The 20,619-nt window shown below is 37.8% G+C and overlaps 1 protein-coding gene across 5 annotated transcripts in view; it reads left to right on the forward strand.

Moving 5' to 3' along the window:
• Positions 1 to 20,619, forward strand: part of LOC117239690 (telomerase-binding protein EST1A-like) — a 141,554-nt gene that overhangs the window by 98,200 nt on the left and 22,735 nt on the right. For all 5 annotated transcript variants that reach the window (XM_033505455.1, XM_033505457.1, XM_033505454.1 and 2 more), the window contains 3 exons: positions 8,518 to 8,621; positions 8,989 to 9,162; positions 11,101 to 11,304. In XM_033505455.1, coding sequence (XP_033361346.1) covers positions 8,518 to 8,621; positions 8,989 to 9,162; positions 11,101 to 11,304 — 482 coding nt within the window. The remainder of the gene's footprint in view (positions 1 to 8,517; positions 8,622 to 8,988; positions 9,163 to 11,100; positions 11,305 to 20,619) is intronic.

The following is a 20,619-nucleotide window of genomic DNA, read 5'->3' on the forward strand; positions in this document are numbered from 1 at the left end:
ACAAGAGAAGCTGGTCTGTTCCAATACCTTTATCAGCATGTTTGATCCTAAACATTGGTCACGATAACATGCGAGTGGTTCAGAACCTACATCGATCAACAACTATATTATTATTAATAAATTGAAAAGCAGAAAAGGGTGATAATATTGAAAAGGAACTTTGAATTTTACCTTGGAGTTTTCTATTATTTATATCATCTCCTTCTAATAAACATTCTCAAGAAAGTCAATGATCTTGTTTTTTAATTGAACATTAATCTTGTGCTTATATAATGAAATTGAGAAAAAGCGGATTCGACCAGTTTGGCTTCTGAGAGACTCGTGCATTGAAATCACTGAAATCGAACTGTGTCCTCTGCCACATAATTATCAAGAAATTTCCCTTCAAAGAAAAATGAATCTTAAATATTTTATTTACTCAAATAAGAAAACGTGTACTTTACTTAAGCATTTGTTATCTAAATCAAAGACATCTATCGATTCGGTACCGATCGATAGCGTTATTCCTTAATGTCCGATCACGCCTATACGGACATACTCTGTAATAATAATCCGTGGCTCTGAATACATATATCGAACACGAGGTATAAGATAGGTTGATGCTCTTATTTCAAATCCACAATTTTAATAGAACTTTACTATCTGTGGGCTTTACTGTAATGATACGGCATGCACGCCATTATAAATGTGAGTATGAGCAAAGCAAGTGGAGTAACCGTATTATAATTGCACGACTAATGGCCGTAGGAATGCAATCAGAGATTCAGGAACTCGGTTTTTGTCGAACGGATTTTACTGATATCGCCAGTCATACGTTTATTACTAATGTCACGTCAATAATTCGCCGACTAATAGTATCACGCGGATGCACACAGAGGAATCGAGCTTTTTGTTTGTTCTCGTTTCGCATCGGTGCTAAATTAATATTCCGGCAGTGATTTGCATGGTGAACGTTACACAGGAATGCGTATCGTAACAATAGTAATCTTGGACAGGGTTGATAAGAGGTTGCGTGTGTAACCGTGCTGCACTTTTCATTTACGAAGAACGTGACTGGAGTGATCGAAGAGAAGAGAGAGTTCTTTTTGGGAAGAATAAATGGGGGATTCTGTCAAGTATGGAGAGTGTTGATTAGTTTGTTTTATGGATAGAATATACAGTGTACTACGCAGTTAAACAGAATACTGGACGCTGAATAAATAACTTATTATAGTTTGTGAATACGAAGCATAGTTTGTGACGAAAGAAATAAAATTTCCGAAAGAAAGGGATACATATTTTTGAAAATAAAGAACTTGTTCAACGATTATCTGACTAACACGCCTGAGGGTAGTTTGACACAACTACGATGGGAATGTAGTTTGCAAAATAGAGAAAGTAAACTCAGCTTGACCGGTTCACCGGATCGTTAGTCATGAGATTCTGTTTGACATGAAATTTGAAGTAATTAAAAGCGAATTAATTTTCGCTCGATCTTTAGTTAGATTTAGTAGTGATCAATTCGAAGACGGAATGAAGTAGCAGTTGGATGAGATTATAATTTTAAGTATAAAACAGAATGAAAATAATACAAGTAGAAAGTAATTAGTAATTATTGAACGGAGTTTTCAGACATGTAGATAGTTTTATAGTCGAGGAGTTAACTAATGGTTGTACACAGGAAGTCCACAAAAGTGTATTAATTTCCAAAGATAAAAATATGAATACGAAAGATTTTTTGAATCAACAGACCTCGACGATTCTTCCTGCAAGAATCGCTATTCTTCTTGAATTTAATCCAAATCTACACCAGAAATATTTTCAACCAAAAAAATCTGTTCAACTTGATCGAAATCAAAAGAATCTTCGACTTAAAATACCTGGGAACTAGTTGAAACCAATACGCAACTTTCTCAAACATATCGAATTGTCTCTCCAAGCATTTTATTGACGAGAGAGAAATTGTCGGATCGATCGGTCTGTCATCGTTCTCCTTTAGTCTCAAAAATCTCTCTTTGTGACTTAGCAAACGTCACCCACGTCATTCTGATGTTCATTACGCGTTCTGACCATTCCGATGCCGCAATTCCCGAGAGCGAACGTTCATGTGCCAGTGACGCGACGATATCCCGCGATAACGCGTCTCTCTCGAAGTCCCCTCTGGACCAGTCGTTTAATCGAAAAACCTAAGTTCCTCGAACGGTGAAGCCTCTGGCCGTGTGTTGACCCGCGGATAGCCGCCGGTTACGTAACGGTGAATCCGTTCGATGTGACCACTGCAGTGCCATATACACTCAAAGTCTTGGCCGACCGATTACGAGTCGCCAGCCAATCGTTTTCCAGCGTTTGCTCTACAGGAATACGCCAAGTTACCGTGTCTGTTCTTCTGAGTTTGCTTTGCTCCCTTTTTCTATTCGTTTATGCCACTTCAATTCTTTTTGTAATGTATTTTAGATTATAGGAGACTTCGTAGCAGATTATAGATTTTATAGGTGCATGTTTAAATTATGATTTTTGAGTTCGCGTTGGATCTCAATCTCTTTGATCATAGTTTCTTGAATTTATTTCTACATTTGCGGATTCCAAAAATTTCCAGGATATTCAAATAATTGTCATTGTTGAGCACATTCGTACCGGATTTCAAGATTTTTAAAGATATTTAAACGATAGTTTTTAGCTCATTTGTGACATATTAAAGTACATTTGAAGATATTTAAAATATAGTATTCAGGCGTTGAACAGTTTTTCTTCGTTTCCCTTAGGTGCGTCGTTTTTCTGGCAAATCGATGATATAATTTGTATGAAAAACTTCGGATATTCTTTGGAACAGATTGCCAAATCGTCCAAAAGTACATGTCAGTAATATACAAATTTCATTGTTCAGCAAGATATTCGGATATTTTTCGAACAAATGATATCAAACAATATTCGAATTGTACAAATACAAGGATATTTAGGCATTAGGAAGGAAGTTCGTGTTACGAGTTAATGAAACAGGTGTGTTGATGCGTTGGATGTATTTCGTATGCAGCATGATTTATGAATGCACGGTAATGTTTCATAGGGTGAAGTTACACGCTAATACACAGGTCGTGTTGAATTGACGCTTCTAAAGATGGAGAATTAAGGGGGATTTTGGGTTAATTGATTCCTTGGCTCAAATTCCGCGGATTTTTCTAGGTTTGTCGCGGAGGTTACAACTACAAAGATTGATGGTAGTAACGGTCCTTATAAAAAAATGCGAAATGAATTTTGAATAAATGGGAAAATAAATTTTAAAGTAATCCTGCTGACCTCCGATAGCTGACTGTGGGAACTGTGGCGTGTTGAACTTGTATCTATAGTACTTCTTCAATTCGTTAAGTATTATAAGGTATTTATGTGGATTACCCTATACTGGAGAAGAAACTGATAGTCAAACATTAAACATAATACAAAGTTACGAAATTAAGTGCAAAATCAAAATCTATCGCGTTGGTTACAATATATTTCACAAAAATGAACAAGGGTTAATAATAAATATACCATCACGTTACAGATGTAATACTATTTCTAAAATTAATCTCTATTCGTTACAACTTTAATATTTTACAATACTTCATATAATTCTTTCGTATTCGTGGCAGTACTTTATTATATAATTTTCCATTTCTCTAACTTTCATTGCGATTCGAGAAATAAACAGGTCTACCAGTGACGAGTCAGTGATTCAAGCGAAAATTTATAATCGATGACAAATCCTCGGGATAATTATGATCGACGCGTTAATGAATTTACCGGCTCAACGAGCATCTAGCTGCGTTTCAATTTTTTCACGCTTTACCCCGTACTACGATGGCAAATCATGCGAATTGCCGATTATTTGTGCGATCTTAAGGAGCATTCATCGCTGTCAATCGAAAGTTTTTCGATATCTCGTCATTTTCACTAATTCGCATCGCCTCGATGATATAATGAAAAATGGCAACTTAAAGGCTTTGTAGCTTCATCGTTGCCGATGATATTAAATCATAGTGTTACGAACTTTTCTTCGTAATTCCATGTAGAATCGAGTCTTCCAGAGTTAGAACTAGGTCTACCCTAACGGATCTAGACTGCTGGGAAAGAGCGTTCCAGTTTCAAGGCGCGTCCTTGGTCGTGTTATACTTACTTTTGAGACAGGTTTACACGCGATAACAGTACATAATTCATAGATCGTATCGTGGTACGTATCGACGGTACAAGGTGGACCGTTGTTAATTCATTAAATCACGGTTGTTCTCCTTTGAAAAGTGGACGAAAAAGTGTTTAGCACAACGTCCAACAGTGTTCTGTTATCCGCTATGGATTATCCATCTCGAGTCGACGGAGTCGGTTAGATGGGAAGTTTATGGCTTGATACGGCGACTCGATTGCATTATGTTAAGCAGTGCATGGTTACGTGCTTTGAATAGAACTATAGTTGTTACTCGAATTTTTGATGAAATGTTTAGATCTATCGTATATGGTATAGCATACAGTATAGAATAGTATAATATATACTGTATAGAAAAATGAACATAAGTATTCCAAATAATATTACTGTGCTCAATGTTCGATTAATTGAACTTGTAGCGGTTAAATCCATCATGTAATAGTGGACTTCTATTATATGAACGAAAAATAATAGGTAGTAAGAAAAATTGAGCAGTTATTATACGAACTCTAGTTCTATGAAATGTTAAATGAAATGAAAATATTAATACAGACAATTCGATCAGTTCTCGTTCTTTATTGGGACATAAAATCTTTCCCTCGTAACTTAGTACAATTTTATATTACTGTCTCAAAAGGTTTTTACAAGCGTTCGAATACTTTGTGAGCTCCTATTTAATCGACTTTAATCGACTAATCGATACAGTTTAACTACGAGTGAAGTAGCAAATACCAAAAAATTCTTTCTCTTCCAAAAACGCAACCAATCATACGCGAATGCATCAACTATCAAGTAGTCATCTATTCCGCTTTCAGTTAGCACGAGAACTCTCAATCCTCCTACGAATACCGCACCACATACGCGCGCATACCAAGGCGACAAATCCATTCTTCCCGGTTGAAAAGGAACAAAACCAAATCCCCGGAGAAAAATCACGAAACATCGAAAGGCTAAGCAGCAGGAACGTCCGGTTCTGCTGGATCGCGTGCAAGCGAGAACGCAGCCGGCGATACGATTCGAAAAAGGAACTGAGACAGTAACGGTACATCCAGTAACGTGTGCCGTAATGCCAATTTGTTGGCTCGGATGGTTTCTTGCGTTCCCTTGTATTCCTCTCTTTTCCCTCTTTCCATCCTTCGTTGTCCACTCGACGATCTCGATACGTTTTCTCTCTTCTCTCTCGATTTACCCGCGCGTTACACCCGAGGCACAATGGATAAATTGGACAAAAGGAGAAGAGGAGAAAAGGATGGTGGCTGCTGCGTTGGGCGGGCCAATGCGTTGCGAACGTGCCCACCGGACCCGAGAAAGAATGTTATTGTGAAGATCATCCAAGATGTTTCTTCCTCTCTTTCCACTCTTCTTTTTTCTCTCCCTGTTTCATGAGTTCTTTTTTTCTCTTACTTTCCTTCTGCTTTTTCTTTTTGTGTTGGGCAATGCTGGTCTTCGACCGGCTCGAGAAGATAGGTTCTCGCGGACTCAAGCAGAGATGCTGTTCAGACGTTCGATGGAGGAAAGAGTTTACGCTGCGTCATGTTACTAGTGGTTGTTGTTTGATGGCAGAGTTTCGTGTGAGATTATGATGTTTCAAGGGCTGGTTGGATGGTATACCTACCGGGCTCCGAGTTAAGCTTTTTGGTTCTGCAAACTTATTTTGCTCTTCAGAGGTTTGGGATCGTTTGATGAATGAGGAGACTTGGATTTTTTAACTGAAAAAATAAGAATGGATCTTTGAAATTTCATGTATGAGTTAAGTTAGTAGATAAAATTGCAACGAAGAAGTTGGGTCATTTACAACTCATATACAACCCAGAATAGTACTAAAAACTTTACATCTTAGATTCTATTACACACAGCATAATTATTAAAAACAATTGCAAGATATAAGCAAGATAAAAGTACATATATTTTTTAAACTTCCTATTGTTTTTATATCTCTATGAAGTTGTCCCCTTATTTTTGTATTTCAATATCTTCTTTTCATTCATCCCTAAAGTCATGCCACGCGGTTTAGAATACTCTGTTCATGAAAGTATGTAACCTCCGCGTCGTTAGCACGAATGATACGGGTTTCGCATGATCGCGAATGCCACGACACCTATTTGGAATTCGCATTAACAAGGCGAGCACGCTCTCTATTTCGCCTGCGCGATTAGGTTTCTATATTTCCTTGCACCAGGCTCGGGACGAGAGCCAGGCTTTAATCTACCTCGCGCGAGGTCCTCCGGATGATCGATTGCGAAGGCTGCCACGCTGATCCTCCTAACTCGATCCTCCTCACGTTCCGCGCGAGTTCCCGGCCACGCTGACCATGAACTTCGTGTAATATTCGCGATAAATGCAGCCTGTGTAAAGCGATTCAAGCCGCGGTCAGCCGAATATTAATGGCGACTGGCGCGTTGCATTCGAAATCGCTGGTAGTCGCAACATCATCCTGGGGATGTCGAACACGAGCGAATCATGAATTTGACAATACGATGCAAGGTATCTATCACGGTTCCATCAGATTTTGGACATTGTTATAATAGATAGGTTTGGGTATATATATGGTTGGGGTATTTCGAGAGTTGCTAGGCGTTCGAGTATCAGATATTGAAATTTTAGATAGGCATATTGAATATTGAAATTTTGCGGGATCGAATTTACGGAGTTTGAATCGACGGAAAAGGGAAAGTTTGTTAAGACAACTATGTAAACTTTTACTGCATGAAAATTGCTGTCTAGAAAGTCGTATAATGCAATTCCATCTTCTTTCGAACATTGCGGATTAATAAATTGTATATTGTAAAATTTATTACATAAAACAAATACATATAATCAAATTCAATAGCTGTATAAGATATTGCTCTATTAAGTACCGATTATGTTAAACTTCATAATTCAATTTTGGCTGTAAAATCTGGGCTACCTTTAATAAAATGTACAAAAGCTTTTGCAGTTGACTGTATATAAACTAGGCCTCTCCTCAGTAAAGTTACGTTATACTACGCCCACGTCTTTTTTGTTTCTTTTTTTAAATCTATATTATACATATACAAGGACTACCATAATTTTCGTAGCATACCACGGGTACGAAAAAGCATGCCTTCAAAGTACCATCTTGTACATACAGGAACGATTACATATACCTGTTCCGGACAGTCTCGAGGCAGGGCTGTTCCTCCCGTCGTTAAATCGTTCCATTATCGGCGATCAATGACGCGAGGTATGCGCAGCTACAATGTAACTCGAAGGAACGGATCGATCTGTACACGTAGACCGTGTCATCGGACAGGTTGAATATTCTTAAGCCCCTTTCATCCGTGGTTGGGATCAACCGGAACGCCCTGCCACTCCCCGGTAGTTGTTGACCAATGTTTATCGTTGGTGCACTCGCTCGATATTTGCATGATAACAGACTGCCGATCGTTATTATCTGTCGCTTCGATTCAGCAGCATAATTTTCGGGAAACCGTCTGGCTGCAATACCTAACTGCTGTTCGTAACTATTTATTTCGATATTTATATCGTAAATTTTCGCGCAACGGTACTAACGTTGTATGCGCAGACTGTTCTACTGGTAATCGTGTTCACAGGGTGTAAGCGTTCTAACTGTAGTTACGTTTTCTGTTAGGTTTTCGAGTGCATTTTTGGTGGAACGTGACCGAAGAGTGGCAATCGTGGTTGTTGGAATTTTTTTAATGATACGTGATACCGTGGTATTGGTGTTCGAAGGGAGTTAATGTAGGGTATTATTCGTAATGTTTCCAGGAGATTGGTGATAAGATGATTTTTTTTAGCGTTTGTGGAATAGAAGAGTTTTATTTCTGTTTTGAATGGCACTTGTTTACCGTTGGATGTGTAACGAATAATTTGATTGGGAATGTTTTGAAAATAGTTATGATATGCATAAGAACGATCTTGATCCCTCGTGGGACGTACGTTTGATTCCTTTATAAATTTTATAATTGGAATTGGGTGCTAGAGGTTTTTCTATTTTGTGGAAAAGGTGTGACTTTATTATACAAAAGTAGTTCGACCCCTTAAGATTCATATTTGTTGTGCACTAACATATCCTCTGGATTATAATTCTTGGATTGTCTTTTGGCACTCAATTTTCTTAAAAATCTAATTCCCAAAGTACAAGAAGTGTTTAATTAACAATCTTTCGCGATTGCGATTTAATCTATGACATGAAGTTGAAAAACGGTACTTTACTGGTGAACTACGCTCATGCATATTTAAGCGACTTCCAAGTTGGAGAAGCTGCTGCGACAGGGTGTGCGATTAATTTTGTTCTTTAAGCGTGAAATTCGCGAAATTAGCGATCGTTGATTGTAAATTTGCGATTTATTAAAGAATTTTCGACTAACTGTTTGTTTTAGAACTTGAATTGGTAAAACTGCCGGAAGATATGACCTTGGCAGGATTCACGCCGCTGATGTCGAATCCGCAAGATCCTTGCTACGCCGAAAAAACCGAAGATATGGTAGGTCATTTGTTATGTATAAATATATTACATACAGATGTAAGTAATAATAAAATATTCTTGCTGCATTTTCATTAAAAGCCTTATAAAAAATTGTTCATATGGTGAAGTATCGAAAACGTTAATAAGTACATTATAACATAGTATTTTTCAACTTACTTGTAAATTATCTTTAAATAAATATTGCTCAAAATATTCTAAAATTTCCATCAAACTTAATAGGGACGCAGATATCGTTTCCCGTAGCTTATTTGTAATAAACTTCGAACAAAGGTCGATCTCTCTCGTGATTGAAATTTCAAAACAGACTTGCGTCCTCCGTTCTCTCTTCCGTCCACACTAAGTCTTGGCTCATGTTGTATTCCAGGAAGTTGCTCAAGTGTGCCTCAGGATAAACAAGATTCTGTTCTTCGGCCAAGTGTTCCTGTGCGGCCTCGAGACGCCGGTATTGAAGTTGCAGAAGAGCGAAACTGGCATTAGCGAGTACGTCTCCGTGGTGGAGGCATCGAGCACGAGCACGCCGAGTTCACCACCAGAGCAGGTAACTAACTTGCAAAAAGAAAAAGGAAAAGTCAATTAACCTCCTATGATCGAAATTTTATTTACTTATGAAGAAATTGCAGATTTTATGCGTTGTTGATATAGGGAGACCAGATATTCAGTTTCCCATTATGTTGAACAGATTTTAAGGATATAGCAATTTCATTATTTATACATTTCGTGTCTTTTAATTCATTGTATCATCTCTATTAAAAATAAATTACATCATATTTAGATTTGCAGACTCAAGACCTCAAGAATCAATTTGTCATTATTAATAATTAATTTTATAACTATATAAGTTTTTGGTTAAGTAATACCTTGATTAACAAGTTGATCCAAGATCTAATAATTATTATAAATAATTTTTCTGTATAATCATGTATTCATAAAGTTCAATAATCTGATAATAAGTTCAATATAAAAAATAAAAATTTCAAAACTTGAATATTGTTGCACTCGAATTACGCGCGTTTAACGTTAGCGCTCACCGATACTGTAACAGTGGGCGCCACTGCTGCGCCGAAAATCGCGCTGCACTCCCACGCATGCGCGACGCCACTTTGCTTTCGCGTTTGTTAGTTTTATAAATTTACGCGATATTCTCTTTTTTCGTCAATATTTGCATTAAAGTTGATAAACTTACTTGATGCATAATAATTATCAACGTGAAGTTTATTTTGTGCTCTATATCAGCTTCTAATAACGAACATATTGATATGTAAATTTTACAACAAGTAATTTAGTAATTTCTAATAGTATGTACAAGGTTATGAAAGGTTATCACGTTACACTACAGTTACAGTGGATGCGTGATCTAATGATTGAAATATTTGAAGATCGAAATGCGTAGGTATGTTCATAAGAATTTATATACATATTTCATAGTTTTGACGTATTCCTCGGAAAACAGTAAACTTAACCTTATTAAGGACGATAGTCATACGACAGTGCTTATTTAAATTCCAACAGATCAGGGGTTCGGATTGGAACAGGCGTAGGGATTTTATTCCAGGAATATTCTCAAGAATTTGATCAACGAAATACAGTATATCAAAAAGCAAAAGTTTTAGTTTAACCAATTGATTATTTTTATTTACTCATAATCAGTAAAATAAAGAAAAATTTGTGTATTAAGGGGATAAAACTTTACTATGCTGAGTTTGAGACATTGAGTAAAAGGAAGTTTAGTGAATCTAAATCATTTGAATTTAGGGATCCTCTTTTCAAATTTACCTTATTAGAATCTAAAAAAGCATGACTATATTTCACATTTCCTAGAAAAGCTAAATTCTCTCATCAGTGTCCATTTTTCCACGACACGAAATGTATTAAACACGTTAGCACAGTTACTTAGCGGATCTTCTTCGTTGAAAATTTTCATTTGGCGAGGAAAAAGAATTTTGTTTAAGGACGATGGCAACGATCTTTATTCTTCGTTTCCCCTTTGTGAATTATTCATTCGTTCATTCGCGTTCGTTCAGGGGCAGATGGAATTTTGATGAAAAGGGATTAACGTGTCGTTTAGGGAAATTGAAGGGAAGGGGTAAATGTGGTAAGAAGAAGAAGGGAGTAGCTGTTTGGCGATATCGTTATGGAGGATTTTCATTATTGAATATTGATATTGGGAAATGGTAGATAATTCGGAAGGGTAACGTAAATTGTGAAATTTGAGCTACTCAAAATTATTCTTCTAATTCAAAAAACGACATTGCCTTTCCACCAATGCAATAAACAAACACAAGTCAATTTATACAAAACACTCTAATCATTTTCATCAAAGGAATTTAATTTCACGAAACACATCTAGAAAGATCAATAAGAATAAAAAACTGAGATGAAACAAAGTAATTTATGGAGAAAATTAGTTCCAGCTCCCTTTTCTCATACTTGTCGTCCCGAGTAATGAATTCAAACGGAATCCTTGATTCGCTTTCAGAGCGACTCGGAGCTCCTGGTGGAAAGTTACAGCGAGGGTGAAGACGAGCCAGTTTCCACCCTCAAGAGATTACCCTCGTGCACAGACGTACCTGACGATAGCATCGCGCCCGTAGCCGCGGTTGAGATAAGGTCGTTGATCGAGAGAAAAGAAGAATTGGAGAGGCGGCAGCGGAAACAGGATCGTCATAGACAGCGAGTGCAGGTGAGTGGTAAACACCTAATACCTCCAGACTGTATCGTTGCTCGTTAAACGCATAGATAAATGATCTATCGAGCTGTCCGATCGATATCGAGTATCGATTGATCATTGTTCGCTATGTTGTTGTAGACGATGTATTTGGTCGAAGCTCGATGTTGAAACGAACTGTGAGGAAGATGAAAGCGAGGAAATATTTGTTTAATTGATTTTTGAACCAACGATTTGCGTTCTTCGTAAAATATTTAATATATCATCATTTTTACTTCATTTTACGAAATAAGTTTTTCTTATTGTTATTTATGGGGAGGACATGCGAAATATTAGATAAAACTGAGAGGTTTAGAGGATAGGAGTGATAAGATTGATAAAATTGTTATTTTGGGTGGGAGGGGGATTGTAAGTTTAATAAATTTAATATAAGTATATCGAATATCTTTTGTAAAATCACGTTGTAACGCAATTTTACATTTGCAACTATTCATTCTGTGATCAAACATTCTTGGCCAACCGATCAAACTGGAAAAAACCAAAATTTCCAAATTCACACCGACCTACTGGAAACTTCTATAAATAAAGATGTCAGCTCGATATCGCGGGGTTCGATGATTCCAAGTTCAAGATACATCCATCGGTTGTTTCTCGTATCTTCATCGTTCGTTCGCGAAGGTAGCCGACAAAGTGGCCAAGGGAACACGTACCATGGACCCTAAGTCAAACTAAATCAAGAGATTACCAGGACACGCTGGTTGCGTACAGTTGCCTGGTCGTTTCTTTCGTTCGTTCCTTCGTTTCTTTTCTGCTCGTATGCTCTCTTCTCGATTCGATCTCGTCTTTTTATTTCGGGCCTCTTTTTCTTCTTCTTCGTCTTCTTCTTTTACGCGCGGTGATCGCAGCACGCAAGCCCACCATTTTTATTTACGGCATCGATGCTCCTCCTTTTTGCATATTTATTATTGAACCCCTGACTGAGGCTGGATTATGCGTGAACTATGTAGTCTTTGGGTCTCCGTTTTGCTTCTCTGCTAGCTAGAGCATATTTTTTATCTGGGTGAGACGTAAAAGGAAGTATATCGATAGTAAATTCGTTTACGGCTGCGAGTACATAAATTTTTGTATTTCGGTGATTGATAAATTTATGAATATATTATTGGTTTTATTAATTTAATACTTTACGGGGAACTCTTTTCAGAGTAAAGTAAAGCCTTTTATGGTAAATTAAGTCTCTGGCAATAATGTCACGTCAAGCCTGCCGTCGATCATTTAGGCATATCTGCAGCTTAAAACGAACTAACTTCGTATTATATTACAAATAAAACTGATCTAATTAAGGAATTTATGGACAATAAAAAGATTTAACAAAGCTATACAAAGAACGTTTTAATAATTAATAGAACTTCGGAGTAATTAAGAATTTTACGTAATTATATAAAATTAAATATTTAGTAGTATTACCAATTATAGGATCGTATGTGATACGAACATCTTTCTTGAGATGTCGAATGTAAGGATGATATATATATGTTGATTTTATCTTTACAATGAGTATCCTGTATCTTAAATAATGTGTAATACCGAATTAATGTTTCTACTTTGTTTCGTGGACCGTGTGAAATTTTTAGATATTGGGTAATTAGATACGTGTTAGACGGTTTGTAGAACTCTAACTGATTATTTCCTGTTCGCATTTAAAATGATGTTCCATTTGTATTCATGAAACAAACGTAACAACATTTTCTAATTTGTTTCAAGTTTTACGAGCATAATCATGATTGTTGTGTCCCATTGCGGTGCTGATGAAATTTCAAAATGTTTTATATATGTCCATAAAAATCTCCTGTAAATATTCAAATATTTTTCTGGGCCACTGTAGCAATCGCGAATCATATTGCATCGTTGATATAATATACACTTTATGATTCTTTTAAAACTGACCATGAATTACAAGTGCTATAATTCAAATCTCGACGGAATTACAACAAAAACCATTTAATACACATTCGTTTTCCACCCAGTACCACCAGAGACTCGTAATTATCCACACTGCTTTCACCGTAATATCTTTTCTGCCGACATCAACCTTTCAACTTTAATACCCGTCCGTTTCTCATTCTCTCTCGCTATACACACTTTTAATTCTTCACACTGCATCAAAATTCTCTTTCCACTCGGCCAACCAACGAAATCCCCTTCAAGAGTATCTACCGAATTCGTTTCGCCTTGCTCGCATTATCTTCATCCGCGCCCTGTCGACTTTTTTCGTCCTTATGCGGGGAGGTAAAATAAATTCGCCTGTATCTGCTGAATTTTTGCCAAGCCGCTGGTCTTATCGCAGTCACAGTTTCGCCATGGAACAGGGAATATCATGGTAGAATATAAAGTTAGCTTGGTTGGACGTGGAACGATAAAGGGACTCGGTGACAAGCGCGCCGAAATAAAGGACACCTTTTGATATCCGAATGGTACACGGCTCGGTAGTCTGTTCGATCGGATCCTGGTTGTTGTATCGCTGCTCGTTCTTCTTTCCTGAAGTATCCCAACCCTCGCTTTCGTTGTCCGAAACGTTCCGTTTTTATGAATGCCGTGTGGCTGATAAGTTGGCGTTGTGTTTCAGTTGCATTGTAGTAGAATGTTGGTATTGGTCATTGACAAGAGATTTTTAGGTAAAGTTTTGTTTGAAAAATTGAGCAAGTTTTGAGAATGGTTTTCTGAGATTGGAAATTCCAGAGTTTCTGATCCATAGTCTATTTAGATAATTCCATAAATAACGCGAATAACTTGTTACGATGAAACTCTTTTCATAAGGGAAACTTAACAGAAGGATGACAGAGTTGCAGAATTGCAGAAAGCGCCTTCTCTAAAACAGCATAAGATAAAAGAAATCACTTCGTCTTCTAAAATGTACTTATCGTATTTTTCTCCTGTTATCTTCATGCATGAATAGATTAAAAAAAATGTTTGTCATAAATTGTTATATCACTTACGTTTCAGTACAAGCAAGCTATTATACTTTAATGTGTCACTGGTTGCAGTAATTTTCGCAAGTAGGTTCACTTAAATGCATGTTTTATTTGCATAGCCACATAATTGAATGCATAATTGGGCCGGTTTTTATTCGTGTCAGACTAACTGTTGATTTGTCAGATTCTCAGGGATCACAGTGGGAACGAAATTGTATCTGCTACGACCCGTGCCGGTATTCGCGTTATCTTGTTTTGTAAATAGGTACACTTAATGTTGAAGTCGCGTGCGCCAATTATCTCTGAACCGAAAGCAGCAACCTGTTCGCGTATATCTGGAACAATTTCCACGTCAAGTGGAACCTGTTCCACCTGTGTCGACGTCCAATTATGTCATTCGTCAAGGGGATGCTCCGAATTCGTCCGTGTCCCTACCGGCCAAATGTAAATTGCGAATAAAAACATCGTGTATTTAATTAGCTTAAAATTTCGTAAAAATAATGTCGGTCTTCATTTGCATCAAAAGCATTTGCATGAAATTAAGCAACATTTCAGGTTTTGTAACTGTTTCTGATATACAAGATTAAAGGGGTAAAGCAAAATATGGAAGTAAAAGTAAGGTATGCGAACATAGCTGTTCTTGCTGCTTAAAGAACGGTTCAAATGAAACTGTTTGGCAATTAGTATTTTTATTGCATTTCTGTTACTTTGTCGAACGTTGAAAATAACGAAAAGCCAATAGCCTTTGACTGACAAAATTAACTGCGCTTTCTAATTATTCTTTCGTTTACTTTCTTGCTCGTGTAATTATTGCATCTAAAAGATTATAAAAAGTGATTTAAAAATAGCAACTTCTCGTCTAAAAAATCAAACGGCATTTCTTGATTATTATCTTCCCATCATCTTATTCTCCTCCGATCGTTGCAAATCTAAAGTTTCAAAAGGCGAAATAAAAAGCAGCCGTATCGAACACAGTCATAAATCTTCATTTTTTCCAAGATCCAAAAACAACAGTTGCCCCTATCATCCTTCGAGCCAGAATACACTCGAGACACGTTGCAATTACTTGGCCGGGCATCAAATAATCACGCACCGAAAGCAAACTAGTGCCGTGGGTACGTCCGAAATTAACTTGGTGTTCCGAACCCGTTTCTCCATTAGCGACGTCCAATCGTTTCGGTCATCAGGGTGGCAGGGGGTTTACTCTAAATCTCCGCGATACTCATCCTGATAGATTGCGCTTGTTACTTTTTTTCTTCTTATCTCTCCCGCCGAAAATTCATTCGCCACGAGGGATATAAATCTTGAAGGAAATAAAGGCGTGTCCCGCGCGCATCCAGTCAAAATTTCGCGTGTTCTCTCAGAGCACGTTCAACTACCAGTTGGGTAATGTTGCCTGTTTAATTCTCTTTTAATCCGAACAACGATGCGACCACTGTATTTTCAGCGACACCAATGCGAGCTGCTAGGAGCCATTCCGCACGCGATTTCGCGCCGGAACGTTGTAGCGTTTAGTGCTGGAGAAAGCTATGATTTTTCTTATTTTCTATTATCTGATATCTGTCTTTTTCCGAGTTTTTATACCCTTAAGAAATCTTAATCAGTAATCTCAATATACACTTTCAACTTTCAGCACTTTCTACCTGAGTTTTTACAGAATTATTCTAAATTCGATATTTCTATATATAAATAGTAAGAAACAATTCTTTTATGAAATACTCATAACGTTTAGTTTTCATCAAGAATCGCCTTTCATCATGTGTTTTCGCGAAACAATTTTAAACGAAGAAAAATCACGAAACAATTTTAAACGAAGGGTAACAAAGTTTTGATTATAGCAAGTGCCCGAGTGACCCTCGATTTTACACATGAAAAGAACCAGTACCACGACCATGTCCATGAATATGTTAATTTCATTTGAAAATATTTGGCAAACAACTCAGGCATAAAGAACCATATTCTATTGGATCAAGACGCTATAACGGACGCGTGAGAACGAAAGCCCGAAAATGCAAATTTGATTGCTCGAAAGAAGCGACGTAAAAAGTGGTTCTGGGTAACGTGGCCGCGGGAATTAAAGACGGCCCAAGAAGCGTTGTTTCGGATCCGAGGATAAAACGAACGATGAACGGAACCGTTAAATCGGACGGGAATATTGTTGCTCGTGGGATTCAACGATATTGCGAAACTTTCGGTATGGAATCCTGTTAATCTGTTGGTAAATATCGGGTTGTTTTGCAGCGATTACAGGCTACGTATAACACTTTACGCGATGATTTGATGTCCCATGTGAATTCATCTTCGAAAACACGAATGATTGCTATTTATTGTTTCTTTTTTTAGATCTTGGTGATTGATCGGTTTGATCATTTTACGGACATTGCGTAATATAAATTCAGTCATAATATAAATTCATGCTACGCGTTCATATTTATTACTTGAATTTGTTTTATATCAATTTACATTACAATTTATGTTTATATTTACGACATCCGACAATGTCCTAGCGGAACTAGCAGAAATCTTGGACGCTGTTCGCATCCATTGCGAAATGTGACCAATTAATTTCTCGCTTAAAATATCCCTCGTTCGCAGTACAATCTCGAACGGTTCCTCTTTTTTCCCTTTATTTGTAGCTAAACCGTCATGGTTGGTCGATGAACCTTGGATCGACGATCTAGAACGTAGCCGGGAGGTCTGTCGAGAACCTTTGCCGCTCTGGAAATATTTCACGTGCGGCGTTTCGTGAGGAAACGCGACCAACCGATAGGCTCCTAATTACGCGTACCGTTAAGAAAAGGCCATTTATTTCGGACGAAATCGGCGACTGGTTCGAGGATAACGCGTTAGATTCGGTAATCTTGTTCGCCGGAGTTTCGAAGAGGCGCGTTACCCGAAGAAGTTGATGTCCGTGAATTGATGAGATTACGTGTTACGTAGGAGTGTAATTAGGATGTAGGATCAATTATGTCCGAATTGCCATGTAGTAAATTTACTCGAATGTTGGTTTGTTACGTATTATCGTTCGATCTGGACGTTAGTTTATTTTCGGCAAAATATATTTCAATTACGAAACTATTATCACAGCAATACTGATAAAGTTTCAGACAGATTTGAAAATATATAAGACATATTACAATATTTATTCTTAAGTTCTTATATCTTTCTTCACAAACCTTCTCAAAATTCTTGTAGCTTTTTACATCGACGTTTCTATATTTGTTTCCTATATCTATACGTGAATGTTTTAAATCTTCCATTCTCTTTTTGCGAAGGTACCTTAAAAGTGTTATCTTTACATTCTAAATCCATTTCTACGATATTTTCCACGAGTTTTTCTGCAACCTTTCTACCAGACGTTCGTAGCGAGTAAATTCTAGATTCTTGGGTTGCGAAGAATCTGTTGTCAGATGAAAGTGGTCCCCTTTCTCTCCTCGGAAACGACGTCGGTCATTTTGCAGCTTGGTGCTAATTTATCCCGCGGTGCAAGCTCGAGATCTTCTAAAGCAATAGTCGTGGAAGTCACTTGAACCGCGGAGGTCGGCGAACTTTTCGTCGCTAATTAGAAATAATTGCTAGAATAAAGACTGTCGCTCTCTCGGGCCACGATCATCTGCTTGCCTATCGATTAGACCCGCTCGTATTATGGAATTTCTTCTAGGTAGACGTTGGTGTCGTTTATAATCGGACAAAGGTCAATTTATCACGTCGGAAAGCCAATCAACGTGTTGTTGAAATATCGAAGATGGAATTTGCTGGAACATAGCTTGAGCTTTTTAAGCTCCTGTTTCTTCTTCTACAGATTAATGTACTAGTTTTCGTCAAGACATACTTAGAAAAATTGAATTTAGTGAAGTTTTAGGCTTCGTTATGAAATTAGTGGAAAGAACTAGGTGGACTGCTATTATGTTAATGATCATGTCATATAAACGGGGTTCTACGGTAATATTATTAATAATATTATTTCACAAAATTATTCAACACGTATTACATTGCTGCTAATGTAACAATTTCATTTGTATATTACAAATTCCATTCGAACACTTGGCCACCATAGCAGTCCATGAAATTTCGTCTCCCTTGCGAAAAGTAAATTCTCCAACTCGTGCAGCAACCGACGGAGATCTATTTACATAAAACAACGCGGGTCCCCTTCTCTTTTGAAAGAGAAGTTCAACAGCCGGGCTGTAAATTAACTCAAGACATTGTATTTAATTAAACGTCCTGGAATAAAGACGTTAATTAAAGCCGGGCTCTATTATTTCCGGAAAAGCGCCCGAACCTCATTCTGTCATGTGAATCTGGAACGTATTTTTAACTAGTTCTGTGAATTTAATCGTAATAACATACATAGTCCACTTTCCTAACTAACTTGGCAACGGTAATCTATTTTCTCAAAGTTTAAGTTACAAAGTTGAAGTTAGAACAAAAAAGAATTAAATTAGGTATGAGACCGTTTGAGCTGGAAAGAAAATAAATTACACGAACTGCTTAAACGATCAAACAAATAGGAACAATACCGACTACGAACTGATTATACGAACAATGCCATTAACAGAACCTCTGTACCCGATCGTTAAAAGCCAAACAAGTACACACGAACCTTTCCAAAATGCTTGTGTCTGCGATGTTTAAGCAGATTTCTCATTAAAGTCGTTTGGAGATTGTGAAGCCAAGGGAGCACGCGAAGTTCTCTCGGTTCTGTGTCAATAGCCACGGTATCGTGTTATTAAAGGACAAAAAAAGCACAGAACAATTACTTTTTACTATCACGAGCGCGTTCACTTTCGACGGCGGGGAAAAAGCAGAACAGATGGAACGCGAGGGCAACGAAGAAAAGAAAAACGCGGGGAGAAGTGAAACAGCTAATTACTCTAAACTAATTACCTTTTGTTAGCACCGCACTGCATCAACGGAGTATCTCGAGACCCTTCAGCTCGTGAACCTTGAGCGACAACGCTGGATGAATCGTTCGATCGTTGTTCTTTGTCTTTCTGCGATTGTGTGTGCACGTTCGTATGTATATGCTTATGCGTGTGTCGTGTAATAAACGACGGAGTCGACTCGGTAGGAATCGTTATTTTTTGAGCAATTACAACGATGGGCCTTTTAAGGGGAGTTCGTGACGAGAAGAGACGAGAAAACGAAAGGCAGACGTTGAAAAAGCTTCGTGGCCGAGAATGGCTTTGATTTAACCCTTCGTAATTGGATTGTTTTGCGGTTATACAGGTTATACAGTTCTATTTGCTATGTTTCCGTTTTTAGTTAAGATGTCCCATCAACCATTTCGAAACATCCGAAAAAATTGCTTCCGATTAAAAGATTTATCATATATGTCGGAGACGAAAGAACACCGGAGCCTCTGGAATTTTGGATAATCCCGCAACATTGTAATCTAGAGTCTACGATAGCTGTAATTAAACAATTGTAGTCATTCAATCCGATTGTAATTGTTCGAGATTGTGAGCTTTGGCTCGAGGTGACAGTCTGTCGCCGAATGTAGCCGCGGTCACGGGATGAACGCTTTGTCTAACAAAGGCATGGAGTAATTCTATAGCTCTCCTTAAAAAGGAAATAGTTGTAACACTCGACAGTAAACATTCCAACGGTCTCTGTCCCGTAGCTCGCCACACGCAGACCCTATTCGAGTAAGATTTAGCTAACTAAAGTCTTTCAAACAGACAAACAGTCTTTGTCCCAATTACGGGAAAATAGGGGAGACCTATTTTTCAACGAGCAGCGTCTTCCACTAGCAACTTTCCCTCGAGGGCGGCTAGCATCTTCTTCTAACCACCGATATGGAGATTGACCAACTAGCAGCAACGCCAATTTCCCTTACCTTCCGAACGAAGGCTTTCCTCGACGAATCCGATGATCTCGTGTCCTTAGACACACCCCATATAGTTTTCCCCTGTGGCATCATCGGGACGGGAAAGTCATTCTTTCTCGGGATCTCATCGACGAAAAGAGTAACCCCCTTACGACCAGTGAATATTACGCGTCCGACTTAGATTGTGTGAGCACGTTCATCTATCATCCCGTCGACCGCGGATTCGTTATTGAACCTAAGATCATTTTCATTAGTTTCTCGAGTATCTAATTACCACGGTTACTTGTCCAGTTCTATGATAATCGTATTTGCACTAGTCGATGTCTTCTCTATTGCATAACGACACGTGTAATCCAAACGAAGATTCATTTCACGCCCCTAACCCTAATTCTAATGTAAACCCGACATATATTATAATTATTCTCGGTATATTGATGAAGTTATAATAAAAGATCTCTCTACTGTTAATTCTTTACCAATAACTAAGATCAAATGCTCTGTTAAATATAAATTAAAACAAGAAATATGCCT

Source organism: Bombus vosnesenskii, unplaced genomic scaffold, assembly GCF_011952255.1.
Source record: "Bombus vosnesenskii isolate JDL3184/JDL3185 unplaced genomic scaffold, Bvos_JDL3184-5_v1.1 scf7180000014105, whole genome shotgun sequence".
Lineage (NCBI taxonomy): Eukaryota > Metazoa > Arthropoda > Insecta > Hymenoptera > Apidae > Bombus > Bombus vosnesenskii.